Below are 13,922 nucleotides of genomic sequence, written 5' to 3'. Positions count from 1 at the left end.
GGGCGGCAGCTGCTGAGGTTGGGTGGCGGAAGGTGCGTATATGACAGGAGGAACGGGGGGCAGGGGGCGTGGGGACCGTGCCAGAACCGAGCCCCCTCCTCCCCATAGCTCGCGGCCCAGCGCGCTCCTGGGGCAGCCCCGGCCCGGCCCTGCCCAGCGACCCTATGCCAGTGGGGCCACTCAGGTAAGTGACGCAGCCTTGGGAGCGGGGCGTAGTAGGAGGAGTCTGCCCCAGCTCCCACCTACCCGCCGCCGGCAGGGGTCTCCCTCTTCGTCCCGGTCGTCCCGGTCGTCTGCTGACTGGCCTGGCGCCGAATGTAGGGGAAAGGGCAGGACAGGGTGACCCGGGATGAAACTAGGGGAAAAGTGGCCGGATCCATCCTCCCCGGGACCCAGCTCTTCCCCTGGGCTCTCCTTGGCACTCCGGAACCCTCTTCTCTGGCCTAACTACCCCTTTGCCCAGGCTGTTCTGGACAAGTCAGATTCCGTCTCCTCTGAGACTTCGACCAGTGGAAAACAGGCCAAGGCGGTATGTGACCTCCAGGCCCGGAGGAGCCAAGCAGGGGAGCCCACCCGACAGCTCCCTGAAACCCCCATTCTCCCTTCGCAGGAATCTAAGTCGTTTGCTGCGGGGATGTTCAAGGGCCAGCTCACCACAGACCAGGTGTTTCCATACCCATCCGGTAAGGGAAGGGATAGCCAGAGGTGGATGAAACAGAGCAGTTTCTCCCGACACTCTGGTCTGACCTGCTCATCTGTCTTCTCCACCCACCCACAGTGCTCAATGAAGAGCAGACCCAGTTTCTCAAAGAGCTGGTGGGACCTGTGTCCCGTTTCTTTGAGGTGAGGAATGACTGACTGGGGACTACAGGGTTGGTCCCTGACAGGGTAGGAGATGTTAAGGAGCTTGTGGAATCCCATGCCTCCCTAGGAGGTGAATGATCCTGCCAAGAATGACATGCTGAAGCAGGTGGAGGAGACCACTATGCAGGGCCTCAAGGACCTGGGGGCCTTTGGTCTGCAAGTGCCCAGTGAGCTGGGCGGCGTGGGCCTCTGCAACACCCAGGTGAGGAAGCCGCATCAGTCACTTCCCAGTGTCCAGGTTTACTGGAGCTTGGCAGATTCAGCTCCTTCCTCATCCCTGGGCCTAAGGTCTCTACCAAGCAACTGCCCTGGGGGCCTGTGAGATGTTGACTCTCCCTGATGTGTACACACCCCCTCCATATATAACACCAAATTACATGCAGTCTCCTAGGAACGTGGACCCTACCCAGGTTCCCACGTCTTAATGAATCTCTGAGGTGGGGAATGCCTGACAACAGGGTGGAAGCCTCCTTCCCACTAAGACCTGGAACGACTCGAGTGTCTTTTTCTGCCGTGGTCCCACTTCCTCTCTCCACTCACTTTCTGGGGATGCCCAGGTCAAGCCTTGCCGTGTTGCTCACACTTTTCTGCTAAGGGCAGGTCCCCATGCAGCCAGTTACGACCTCAGATGCCCGCTTCCCCTCCAGTACGCCCGCTTGGTGGAGATCGTGGGCATGCACGACCTTGGCGTGGGCATCACTCTGGGGGCCCATCAGAGCATCGGTTTCAAAGGCATCCTGCTCTTTGGCACGAAGGCTCAGAAAGAAAAATACCTCCCCAAACTGGCATCTGGTGAGGCAGCCCTAGGAGACCCAGGGGTTGGGGGTGTCCTGGGCTTGACAGAAATTAGGCCGGTGGTACTTATCACCGTATAGCTGGCAGTGTCGGCTGGGGGAGATTCTGGGAAGGCATCAGTGTGCTGGTGGGGAAATGTGAAGAGACTGAATGTTGCCTGTGGGCAGGGGGGACACTGAAGGGCCTTTAATGGCCATCAGGACCCGGTGTAAAGGAGCTCTCTCTCAAACAGGGGAGACTATAGCTGCTTTCTGTCTAACCGAGCCCTCGAGTGGGTCTGATGCAGCCTCCATCCGAAGCTCAGCTGTGCCCAGCCCCTGTGGAAAATATTATACCCTCAATGGAAGCAAGATTTGGATCAGGCAATCTTCTTCCCATCTTCCGCCTCCTCTCCACCTCTGCCCAATTCCAGGCCCCACTGCTCTCGGTCCTCCACCGGCAGTCCTTGACTGCTCCTCATTTTTCCACAGTAATGGGGGCCTGGCAGATATCTTCACAGTCTTTGCCAAGACACCAGTTACAGATGCAGCCACAGGAGCCGTGAAGGAGAAGATCACAGCTTTTGTGGTGGAGAAGAGCTTTGGAGGTGTTACCCAGTGAGTGGGCTTGGGAAGGAAGGTCGAGCCAGGGAGGGGGCAGCACTGAGCTCCAGGGCAGACAGCTGTTAAAGGTCACCCTGGGGATGTGTGCAAAAGCCAAACCAGCTGGACAGTGTGTTCCCTTTGGGACTAACATGTATGGCACTGATCTAAAGCTTTGGCTCCAGCAACCAGTGAGCCCAACACATGACAGCAAGATAGAGCCAGGCTTCCTCAGCCCTGGGGGCACAGGAACTGTTGCCTGCACCCTCTTACAGGCTGGGAGTTGTAGTTCCTCCCTGGTTCATAAGGAATGAAGTGGCAGTCCCCCCCTCCAGCAGCAACTTGTTGAACACAGCTCTGTTTCTCCACCCTGCCCTGTCACAGCGGACCCCCTGAGGAGAAGATGGGCATCAAGGCCTCGAACACTGCAGAGGTGTACTTTGATGGAGTACGGGTGCCGTCAGACAACGTGCTGGGTGAAGTGGGGGGCGGCTTCAAGGTCGCCATGCACATTCTTAATAATGGAAGGTTTGGCATGGCTGCAGCCCTTGCAGGCACCATGAAGGGCATCATTGCTAAAGCGGTGAGTACTCTGCCTGAGTCCCTAGCTAGCCTGAATCTAAATCCCACTGTCCCCCTTTCCAGGTATCCCTCTTCCCTTGCAGGCACTCCCTCCATGAGAGACCCCTCGTCCACCAGCAGCTCCAGACCAGATAGCTTACATTTCCCTCCAGCGTGGACTGAACTCTTGGCTGTGGCCATAGTCCCTCCCTCCAAGCCCAGCCCCACCCCTTCCTGGGGAGAGGAGACTAGAGAACCACAGTGGGATACACGTGTCCTCTTCCAGGTGGATCATGCTGCTAATCGTACCCAGTTTGGGGAGAAAATTCACAACTTTGGGATAATCCAGGAGAAGCTGGCCCGGATGGCTATGCTACAGTATGTGACTGAGGTGAGGGCTGCCCCACCACTCTCTCCCCAGAGCCCTGTGCCTTCTTCCAGGTCGGGTTAGACTACAACCCCCAGCAGCACCTGGGGCAGTGGGTCTCCAGCTTTACACCAATGCCCTAGGGGATGCGGGGAGGCATAGTCAGCTCAGCTTCTGCAGAATAGGGAGAGCCATGCTGTTCTGCTGAGGTGCTTCCAGAGGTACCTGAGGTTTATTCTGCCCCCTCCCCCACCCTTACCTCTTCACCCCTTTCAAGAAATCAGATCCTAGAAGGCCCTTATGAAGTGACTCGGGACCAAATAATTTGATGTGCCTGACACGTGGAGTTAGAAGGTGAAGGCAAGGGCCACAGGGAGCTAGGGCAGACCTGGTCTAGGAGAGTTGGGGCATCAGTCCAGTCTGATGCAGCCCTTTTCCATTTTCCTTCCCATATCAACCATGCAACCTCAGTCCATGGCTTACATGGTGAGTGCCAACATGGACCAAGGATCCACGGACTTCCAGATAGAGGCTGCCATCAGCAAAATCTTTGGCTCGGTGAGGTCCCAGGCCCACAGGGAGGCAGAGGCCAGTTAAGGAGCTGGCTCCAAAACCAATCTTATGTGGTTCTTTGTCCCTAGGAGGCAGCCTGGCAGGTGACAGATGAATGCATCCAAATCATGGGAGGCATGGGCTTCATGAAGGTACAAGATGGTTCTCTGTTTGGGGTAGCCACAGTTGGGCCTGGAGGAGTAGACAGGCACATCTCAGCAGGGGCAGGTGATGTGTCTTCCCCTATGGTAGGAGGCTGGGGTAGAGCGCGTGCTCCGAGATCTTCGCATCTTCCGGATCTTTGAGGGGACGAACGACATTCTCCGGCTGTTTGTGGCTCTGCAGGGCTGTATGGTAAGAGGGAGAAGAATGAGGGGGGAGATGTAGGGAGGACAGCAAGTCCTGACTGTTGGACCATCCTTCCCCACAGGATAAAGGAAAGGAACTCTCTAAGCTTGGCAGTGCTCTAAAGAATCCTTTTGGGAATGCCGGCCTCCTGCTAGGAGAGGCAGGCAAACAGCTGAAGCGGTAAGCTTAGGGGCCAGGCCAGGGCAGGGCTGGGCCGAGCAGTGTATGGCAACTAACCAGTCACTCTTCCTCTTCCTTTAAGGCGGGCAGGGATGGGCAGTGGTCTGAGTCTCAGTGGAATCGTCCATCCGGATTTGAGTCGGAGCGGTGAGCTGGTAAGTAGTCAAGGGAGGAGGGACAGCCTGCATCATAGGGCTGATGGCGCTTCCCCCTTCTGAGCCCTAAATGCGTTCCCCATCTCTACAGGCAGTGCAGGCTCTGGAGCAGTTTGCCACCGTGGTGGAGGCTAAACTGATAAAACACAAGAAGGAGATTGTCAGTGAGTGAGCTCTACCCCATCCCCTCCCCTCCTTTTCCTCTCCCTCCAACTGATGCCCTCCCCACCCCGTCCCATCTACCTGACAGATGAACAGTTTCTGCTGCAGCGTCTGGCAGACAGTGCCATTGACCTCTATGCCATGGTGGTGGTTCTGTCCAGGTGAGGCGGCAGTGTAGGAGGCCTGAGCCACAGGGGGGTCCTGGGCCAGGGTCACAGCCTAGATTTGTTTTCTCCTGCTTCCCACCAGGGCCTCAAGATCCCTGAGTGAGGGCCACCCCACAGCCCAGCATGAGAAAATGCTGTGTGACAGCTGGTGTATTGAGGTGAGATTCAGGGTTACCAAGTACAGGTGGGGGGCTCAAGGCACAGGCCCGAACCCCTCCTTCCCTCTCCCCAGGCTGCAGCCCGGATCCGGGAGACCATGGCTGCTCTGCAGTCTGACCCCCAGCAGCAGGAGCTCTTCCGTAACTTCAAAAGCATCTCCAAGGCCTTGGTGGAGCGGGGTGGCGTGGTCACCAGCAACCCCCTTGGCTTCTGAACACTCGCAGCCAGGGCCTGGCCCGGAATGTGCCTTCTCTCAAGCCAAAGCCCAGGCCCCTTTCTTGCAGGCCTTGGTTCTGCCTTGAAGGGGCCCTTGCCCCCAGACCGTGCCTGCTCTCACAGGGAGCAGTTACTGCCTCACAAATAAAGTTCGTAAGGAGTCATGCTTTGCTACAGTGTCTCAGTCCTCTCCCTCTCTGCCTGCCTCCCTCCCAAAGAAAGGAGCCAGAGGCGTGGGGAGTTTGCCCCTATTGCTTTATTTGGTGTTTTATACAAGTAACTAAAATAAATAGAATAACAGAAGCAGCTACACGGCCCCCAGATACCAAATACCGGAGCTCCTTTGACTGCTGTCTAGGGTGGCCAACCCCTTCCTCCTCCCAGGTACCACTGACCATCCTCCGCCCTGTGCAGGACAGAGTCGACTGGGCAAATGGAGGAGGTGGTCACATTTTGGGGTGAGAAGAAGGGGCCCAGGAGACGGGGAATTCTTCATATAAAAGAGGAAAGGTCCACTAAAAAAATAGTCCAAAAAATGTAAGTCTATTTTAACCCCAAAAAGGCTTACAAAAAACAATAAAGCTAAAAATCACCCTTGTACACCCCTGAGGAAAGGGGGGTAACCAGGCACTGCTGGTAAAAGTCACAGTGGCAACAACCTCCTAGCAGGCAGCAGCCCACAGGACAGGCTGAGCCCAGGCACCAGAGAGGAGTAATGAGCGCATGACAAGACACCCAATCACAGGACAGGAGCACCAAACAATGACTGGGCAGGCCAAGAGTGGAAATCCAACATGGCCCCACTGTGGGCTCTACATGACATCCACAAAGAACTCACTGGGGTTGCCCATGGCCATGTGGAAACTTTGGCGGCTGGCTGTTAGCTCTGGGGGTACCGAACCCAGGTCTCTGACTGGAGGGGCCCCTGGGGGCTGCACTGCTGGAGGGACAGGGGGTGGGGGTGGGGGCATCATGACCACCATCATGGGGTTATAGGGAAGGGTCATGCCAGGGGGTGGTCCATAGGGATGGAGACCTGCGTGGGCTCGAAGATTGGGAGCACCCCCTGGCGAGCCCCTAGATGGGGGAGGGCCCCCATCGCCAGTCCCGCCAGATTCCCCGCCCCGCCGAAGGCTTCCCCCGCGGCTGGAAGGCTCAGACTCACTGCCACTGCCGGACTTGGACTCGGGGGCCCGCTCCTCAGGCCTCCCTGTGCGCCCTGCCCCCCCATCGCTTCGTGTTGACCCACTGCTCCGGCTCCCTGTTGGGGGAGAGGGGATGGGGGCAACTGAGCCCTAGCCCAGAGTCCCTCAGCCTCCCCAGCCCTTGCTCCAGCCTCTCTTCCTTGGTTTCCCCTCGCCCCTCCCCAGACCCTGGCTGCATGGGTATCTGGTGGCGACTTACCCTCACTGTGCTGGCTGCTGGCACTGCCTCCACCATAGGTGTAGGACGAGAGCTCATGGTAGGGTGGGGGCTGGGGGCTGTATGGGTGTGGGGCTGGGTACTGGTAGGAGAAGGTGGGCAGCAGGGGCCAGGGGGTAGCCCCAGGGAGAGGAGCCAAGGTGTCCTGGTCCGAAGCCCCACTGGAGCCATCGTTGTCATTTAGAGACAAGTTAACTAGGTCTGGAAAGTAAAAGAACAGACAAAGACTCACTGCTTCGAGAGGTCAGGACCCCAAGACATTGAACGAAGAGGAACTGGGAATCGTTTCTCCAGAACCATCCATGATGGGAATTAAAATGGGGGATCACAGGGGCCTCTGACAGGAAATTCCCCACCTGCCACTGCCATCAGGGCAGGAACATAGCCAGGGCCACCACAAGTCCCATATGCTTACGAGACTCAGGAAGAAGTACCCCTCCCCCCAACAGACACAGCCTAGCCCACAAGGCATGGCTTGTCCAACCTATCGATTGTGGGTGGATGTCAGCCCCCACGTGCCCCATCAGCCATACTGCTCAACCATCTATGGTGGCCCTGGCTGGTTTCTGGGCGAGGTCTGGGGTTGGAGAGGCAGCCAGAAATGCTCTCCCAGGGCCAGGACAGGGGGACTCACAACTCTCACAGCCGCTGCTGAGGTCTCCAAAGACATAATAGCACTGCTCAGAGAAGGTGATCTTGTTTACGGTGTGTCGGATGAGGCCTGCCTTGAGGAGCCCACTGGCATACTTGCGGGCCTCCCGCCGCTCAGGAAAGCCCTCCACGTGATGGTAGAGCCAGTCAACCACATCCGAGCCTGGGATCGCCCAGAGCAGAAAAAGGCCTCAGGTTCTCCTCCCCAGCTCTTGCTTCACCCCTGCCTGGGCGAGTCCCAGCTTTGGTCTCCTCCACCTACCCTCCTTCCCAGGCCATATGCCGAGGGCCCAACCATACCCAGAAAGGCATTAGGGATGGTGATCTTGAGCCACATGCGGTCCCGAACTTCCAGCCCAGACTCTGGAGCTGCCATGGCTTTGGTCACAGATGCCATGTCTGTGTGGATGGAGAGACCCCGGCCCTCACAGCCTGACAGAGGAGACAATGAGAAATCAGAGGTAGGGCCCACCTCCAAGGAGTAGCAGAGTCACACCATTGTAGGGAGGAGTTCTCCAGGGAGGGTGGGATAAGACAGGCCTGGGGCTCACCATCAGGCAGAGAGGACCCAGATGTAATGGTGCTCATGGACGAGGATCCTGGATAGGCTGGGAAGGTGCCTGTCAGCGCAGCAGAATGTGAAACCCAAGCAGCAGGGTCAATTGGCTGGATGGGCTCATCTGGAACAGAGAAGGCCACCAAAATGATCATTTCCCAGTCCCAAAGGGCCAGCCCTGTCCCTCCTTGACTCAGACCCCATCTCACCTCCACCTTGACCCTCCTCCACCCATTCCCCAGGACACAGCCCCAGCTCCCAGCTCTCCCGTCCTCAGCTGTAGGCCTTCCCGGGCATCACTCACTTCGGGGAAGAGTGAAATAGGCCTGGGGAGAGGGATCCCAGCACTTGGCCACAGTCAGCACGATGGGGCTGTGGGGAAGAGGAGGCTGCTCAAGCAGGGGTAGGGGGAGAGGCCTCAGGAGGGTGGAGGCCTGGAACGAGAATGGGGTGAGGGACAGAGAGAGGGAGAGAAGAAAAGAGCACAGACAAGGCTGGGCCAGAGAAAGTGAGGGTGGAAGGCTCCACAATGTGGGTGAGTCACCAACATGGATAACTCTTAAAAACATATTACTGAGTGAGACAAGAGAAAACAGGCCGTACAGTTCCATTGAGAGAAAATCCCAAAACAGGTAAAACTAAACCATGTCGTTAAGGACACATGCATGGACAGTAAAACGACCAAGTGAAGAGCACATTTTCTGCCTCAAGGTGATGAACAAACAAGTCAGGAGAGTGGTTATCACCTCTGGGGGGAGCGAGGAGGGTGGGAGCAGGAAGGGACACTGGGGGGGGACTTCTGGGATATCAGTAACCTATTTCATGACCTAGGTGGTGGTGACATGGGCACTCATTCACTGTACAAGTTACGCATTTTTGTTTTGTGCGCTTTTTAGATACGTGTTATGTTTCACCACTTTTTAAAATCATAAAACAAAAGGTGGAAAGGAAAGACAAGAGGACAGAGGACCTGAGACCAGCTCAGAGGCTTACCCCGGCTTATGCACGATGTCCCTCAGCACCCGCACCGCATCATCATTGCTCATGTTCTCAAAGTTCATGTCATTGACCTGGAAATGAGGCGAAGTGGATCAGAGGGAGGGTGGGAGAGGCTGAGAGCCCCTGCCCGAGTCAGCGCCGGTGGCCCTACCCCAGCACACCTGCAAAAGCATGTCCCCAGGCTCGATGCGCCCGTCAGCCGCCACGGCCCCACCCTTCATGATGGAGCCAATGTAGATGCCACCGTCTCCCCGCTCATTGCTTTGGCCCACAATGGAGATGCCCAGGAAATTGTACTTCTCTGTGGAGGGAGTCCATGTGACAAGGGACGCTCCAGCCACAAAACCTCCAGGAGCCCTGGAGATCGGGTCCTCCCCAGCCCCTCAGCCCCAGGTTCCCTCCATACCCATGTTGAGTGTGACTGTGATGATGTTGAGAGACATAGTGGAATCGGTGACACTGCTGAAGGATGAGGTCTGTGGTGGGAAAAGGGGAAGGAGCTGGACCGCCTTCAACAACCCAGGGATAAGCCCTAGGATTCTCACAGTCTGTGCCCTGTACGCCCTAAACCAAGGCCCACGCCCCTACCTTCTCCAAGGCCCACTGTCCCATGAGAAGCCTCTCACCCTCTCCAGGCGGGGTGGCCGCTGTTTCCTCCGCCGCCGGTGGCGCTTGAGGAGGCGGGAGGCACTGCTCTGCTCTGTGGAGCTGCTGAACCTGTCAGGAGGTTGGGAAGGGGAGCAGTCGCAGGCAGTGGTGGTCATGGGGCCAAGAGAAAGGACAGGCAGATTGGCTAGAAGGAGGGAAGAGAGAGGGCTCGTGCCCTGGGGAGACACGTGTGGAGCCATACCTGCTCATGGTGTCGTCCTCGTCTGAGTCCCCCAGGCTAGTGCTTTCCAGCTCACTGGTCATGAGGGTTGAGGAGCTCTCATACCCAGCCAGGTGGCGCTCCAGCCTCGAGGGGCCGCTGGGCCTGTGGCCCCCAGCTAAGCATGAACAGGAACCTCAGGAACCAAACCTCATGTTCCTTACCTTCATCAAGGTTGGGGTCTGACCCAACCCCTTCTCCCCAGCCTCAGGGCCGGCCCCCCTCACCGCCATGCTCACTGCTGTCTCTCCTGCGAGGTCGCTCCCGCCTCAGAGACACTACTGACTCTGTTTCCGTCTCGGGCTCCAGATTTTCCCGGCTGCTGGACACATTAGGGCTAGATGGGCAGAGATGGTTTCCAACCCACATCAGTGGGACAAGGCTCCAAATAGTCAGCTTCCCCTCCCAGGGGCTTGGATTCCGTCCTCACCTCCCCCCCGGGGCTCAAGAATCCAAGAACTCACTGGAAGGACGGAGGCCTAGAATCCCCAATGCCACTGGTCCTCTCCGGTGGCAAAGGGGGTAATGGTGGGGGTGGAGGTGCCAGTTCCATCCGAGGCTCATGGGTCGGGGGGGGAGTCATCTCAGGTTGGGGGTTATCTGATGACACTAGCTAGAAGAGTGCAAGTGATAAAAAATGGCTCAGTGGGGAAGGGGCTGTATGAGATGGAAGCAAGGGAAAGGACTAGAAAAGGGGACAGGGTCTGAGAGAGCCTGAGGAAAAATACAAAAAAGCTGTAGAGCAAGCAGTAGAGGCTTCAGAAGAAGGCTGAGGGGCTTCAGCTGGCCCTCCAGAGAGGCACGGAAGCAAAGAGCCAGGACCTCCAACAACTGAGCAGGGGGGAGAGCTACAGAACAGACTGAGGCTTGGAGGAGCCTGGCAACAAAAGCAGGGACTGGGCCCTCAGAGCCAGAGCCCCTTACCCAGGACACCACCCTTCCGTTGAAGCAGGGAAGGCGGGCATTGTCATCTGAAATTTCTTCCTTCACCACCCTGCCAAGAGATGGGATAAAAGTCAATGAGACTTGGGGCCAGCCCAGTGACATACTGGTTAAGTTCGTGCACTCTGCTTCAGCGGCCCAAGGTTTGTAGGCGTGGACCTACACACCACTCGTCAAGGCATGCTGTGGCGGTGTCCCACATACAAAATAGAGGAAGATTGGCACAGATGTCAGCTCAGCAACAATCCTCCTCAAGCAAGAGAAGAAGACTGGCAACAGATGTTAGTTCAGGGCCAATCTTCCTTCCAAGAAAAAAAAAGTCAGTGAGACTAGACTAGCTCACCCGACTCCCATCCCCATTCAAAGTTTCTCCCAATCTTCATCCAGCTCAAGGACGTGGACTTTCTCTCACCCTGTCCAAGTCCTCTTCTGTTACATTGAAACACCTTGCTTTTACACCTAGGAAATCACTAAGCGATTCCTTTTCCTTATTTCTCCTTCTCTCCCCAGCTCATCCTCAGAGGATCAATGCTGCTCCAAAGATTTCCTTGAGTCTGACTCAAATCTCTCAGTCCAGTTTCAAAAGTCATCTCCTGATGTTACCCCAGCTGCCCAGTATATCTGTCTAACCTCAGGAGCCTTGCTGGCAGCCTCCCCCATAGCCTCTACCCTGTTCCTCACACACCTTCCTAAAATAGGCTTTGGTCCTCATCTAAGTCTCCACTCTTATGCTTTCCTTACTCTACCTCACTTCCAGAGAACAATCCAAATGTGCTGTCTCTGCCTAGGTAAAAACATCCAATAGACCAAAGAATAGTACTTCCTCACCAGGCTGAAAGCTCCCGAGGAGAGGGGAAGCTGCTTCCCACTCCCCTGTGCTTCACCTGGCACAAAACTCTGCACTAAGCAATCAGCTCCACCTGACAGACCCCAAAGCCCAACGCCGGGGACCATCACTCCCATGGGTTCCTTGTGATGGACTGGACTTGCCCCTTCTTCCCAACCACCACCTGAAATCACTAATGCCTATTCTGTTCAACACCACGTGCTGGCCTCACAGCAAAGTACCTGACACATGGTAAGCATTAACAAATACTTGTCGACTAAAGGAATCAACATATGAACTATGAGACTCTCTGCCCTGAACAGACTCTCTCATACGTACACATCCTCACTCCCAAATTAGGACATCCTGACTGAACAACCCTTTAACCTAAAATGGTTCTAGGAGCCTGAATACATGCCAACTTAATCCCATTTGCTATCAATGTGACAACATAGCCCAGTCACTACCAATCTGTCTCAGCACAAAGTAGTACTCTTCACAACATAATCCAGTCTCAGCACAGTCCAGCCTGCCAAGTTGTTCTATACTATATCACCACAACCTGGTTGATGGACTAGTCAGACTCAATACTGATAATGACAATTACCATTTGCCATGCACCTGTGCTAGACATTTTACTCTGATCTTCATTTCACAGATGAGATCGAGGCACAAAAGTTTAACTATGCAAGATTACACTGCTGACAAACAGAAGAACCTTGATTTAAATCCAAGGTAGGGGCCAGCACGGTGGCATAGCGGTTAAGTTTGCATGTTATGCTTTGGCGGCAAAGGGTTTGCCGGTTCACGTCCTGGGGGACCTACATACCACTTATCAAGTCATGCTGTGGCAGGTGTCCCACATATAAAGTAGAGGAAGATGGGCATGGATGTTTGCTGAGAACCAGTCTTCCTCAGCAAAAAAAAAAAAAGAGGATTGGCAGCAGATGTTAGCTCAGGGCTAATCTTCCCCAATAAAATAAAGTAAATCCAAGGTAACTCCCAAGACAGACCACTTTCCCAAAGTCCAACAATCGTTCTACATAGAGCCCAGTCTGTTCAGCTCTCCTAGAACCAAGGTGATCCCAGCCTAAACCAGCCTGAGCAGAGGTTGTGGACCTAGAGGACTCAATCACAAATGCTATAAACACAAAAGGGCTTACTCTGCATTATTTAAAGTCCCAGTCTAGCCCAGAATGTCCCAAACTACCCCAGGATAGCCTAATCTATTCTAGCACCGCCTAGAATGTCTCCACATGCAGCTGTCTGTACCAATATAGACTAGAATATCCCAATACAGCTGTCTGTACCAGGAGAGACCCCAACAGCCTGTCTGCCCCTGTACTGTGTCCAATAAAAACTAGGTCCCAACAAAAACTAAGGTCAACCAACACAACCCAGCAGAGATCAGAATGGTCCAAGTTTCTCCACGATAGCCTAATCTACTCCAGGGCAGCCTAAAACATCCCAATACTGCACTCTAACCAATCCCGTATGCTGTAGTACAGGCCAAAATGTCCCAAGTGGCCCCAGTATAGCCCAATCCACATCTGGAGATTCCACAATATCCTACACAGCCTGGGCGCCACAGGACTGCTCAGAATGTACTAAACTGCCAAAGGATAGATGAATCCACCTCAGCACAGTCCAGAATATCCCAAAACAAACCAGTGAGCCCCACTCTAGTCCAGTATAGCCTAATCTTCTCTAATCTGGTTTAGTATAGCCCAGTCTGTCCTCCTACAGCTCCGTGCGCCTCAATCTGTCCAAGCATAACCTTGTTCGCCCTGGGACATCCAATCTACACCAGCATAGCACAATCTACTCCACTACAGCCCACAAAATCCAAGCATGGCCCAGAGCAGACTTGTGCCCCTCAATATTGACCAATCCTCTCCAGCACAGCCCCCATCGGTCCCAGTCTAGGCCTCGCGCTCACCCGAAATCCTGATCCATAGACTTGAAAAAGTACTTAGCGCCCGCGGGCCGCTGCAGGACGCTCTTGAAATCGCCGAGGGTGATGCGCTCAGCAGGTACAGGGATCTTCACCAGGTAGGGAGTCTCTTCTTCATCCAGGTGGTAAATCACCTTCGTCTCCCCGACACCACCGCCCCCCGCGCCACTGCCCGCCATGGTCTCGCCCGCGCGCTCCCGGGCTCCGCCGCCCACCCAACCGGGCTAATCGCCCCCGCCGCGCCTGCGCACACCCGCAAACCGACACGCGAGCGCGGACAGGACCGACCCGGTGCAAGAGAGGCGCGAGGGAGGAGACGGCAGGGGGCAAGGGGGGGCAAGGGGGCAGCCAGGGGCTGCGACCCAAAGCCTCGGGCTAAGCCGTCGCCGCGCGCCACCGCCGCCGACGTCGCGAGCGTTCTCCCGTGCCCCGCCCATCTCTCCCCATGTCACGTGACCTAAGCCGGCCCACCTCGCGCCTTTCCTAACGCCCCTCCGCCACGTGACCTCCTCCTGGTCACGTGACAGGTCGGCTCCGCCTAGCGCCCCCGCCACGTGACCACTGCTTTCAGCAACGGTCTCCCAGCCCGCACCGGCC

At 55.9% G+C, this 13,922-nt stretch overlaps 2 protein-coding genes across 4 annotated transcripts; one reads left to right on the top strand and one right to left on the bottom strand.

The window, feature by feature from the left end:
* The first annotated feature begins 6 nt into the window (after positions 1 to 6).
* On the top strand, positions 7 to 5,271 carry ACADVL (acyl-CoA dehydrogenase very long chain). 2 transcript variants are annotated; one of them, XM_046674811.1, is made up of 20 exons: positions 7 to 32; positions 109 to 184; positions 464 to 529; positions 611 to 683; positions 779 to 843; positions 932 to 1,066; positions 1,512 to 1,656; positions 1,892 to 2,021; positions 2,130 to 2,255; positions 2,625 to 2,823; positions 3,088 to 3,192; positions 3,640 to 3,726; positions 3,810 to 3,872; positions 3,973 to 4,074; positions 4,151 to 4,248; positions 4,331 to 4,403; positions 4,495 to 4,567; positions 4,654 to 4,726; positions 4,815 to 4,890; positions 4,965 to 5,271. In XM_046674811.1, exons 4-20 carry the CDS (start codon positions 635 to 637, stop codon positions 5,103 to 5,105), a joined length of 1,740 nt encoding a protein of 579 aa, XP_046530767.1. In that variant the 5' UTR covers positions 7 to 32; positions 109 to 184; positions 464 to 529; positions 611 to 634; the 3' UTR covers positions 5,106 to 5,271. The 2 variants fall into 2 exon arrangements, with proteins under 2 accessions (XP_046530767.1, XP_046530766.1); XM_046674810.1 differs by lacking the exon at positions 464 to 529.
* A 74-nt stretch (positions 5,272 to 5,345) lies between these two features.
* Positions 5,346 to 13,820, bottom strand: DVL2 (dishevelled segment polarity protein 2). 2 transcript variants are annotated; one of them, XM_046674808.1, is made up of 15 exons: positions 13,311 to 13,820; positions 10,528 to 10,597; positions 10,068 to 10,216; positions 9,843 to 9,940; positions 9,586 to 9,721; positions 9,362 to 9,452; positions 9,142 to 9,211; positions 8,897 to 9,036; positions 8,730 to 8,806; positions 8,041 to 8,108; positions 7,732 to 7,860; positions 7,481 to 7,612; positions 7,164 to 7,343; positions 6,512 to 6,730; positions 5,346 to 6,368 (listed from the first exon to the last, which is right to left on the bottom strand). In XM_046674808.1, exons 1-15 carry the CDS (start codon positions 13,502 to 13,504, stop codon positions 5,920 to 5,922), a joined length of 2,202 nt encoding a protein of 733 aa, XP_046530764.1. In that variant the 5' UTR covers positions 13,505 to 13,820; the 3' UTR covers positions 5,346 to 5,919. The 2 variants fall into 2 exon arrangements, with proteins under 2 accessions (XP_046530764.1, XP_046530763.1); XM_046674807.1 differs by having other exon boundaries at positions 9,831 to 9,940; positions 13,311 to 13,819.
* Positions 13,821 to 13,922: the final 102 nt, after the last annotated feature.

This window comes from Equus quagga, chromosome 11 (genome assembly GCF_021613505.1).
Source record: "Equus quagga isolate Etosha38 chromosome 11, UCLA_HA_Equagga_1.0, whole genome shotgun sequence".
In the NCBI taxonomy this organism is placed as follows: domain Eukaryota; kingdom Metazoa; phylum Chordata; class Mammalia; order Perissodactyla; family Equidae; genus Equus; species Equus quagga.
The sequence above is the reverse complement of the archived record's forward strand: the minus strand, read 5'-3'. Positions and strand labels throughout refer to the sequence as shown.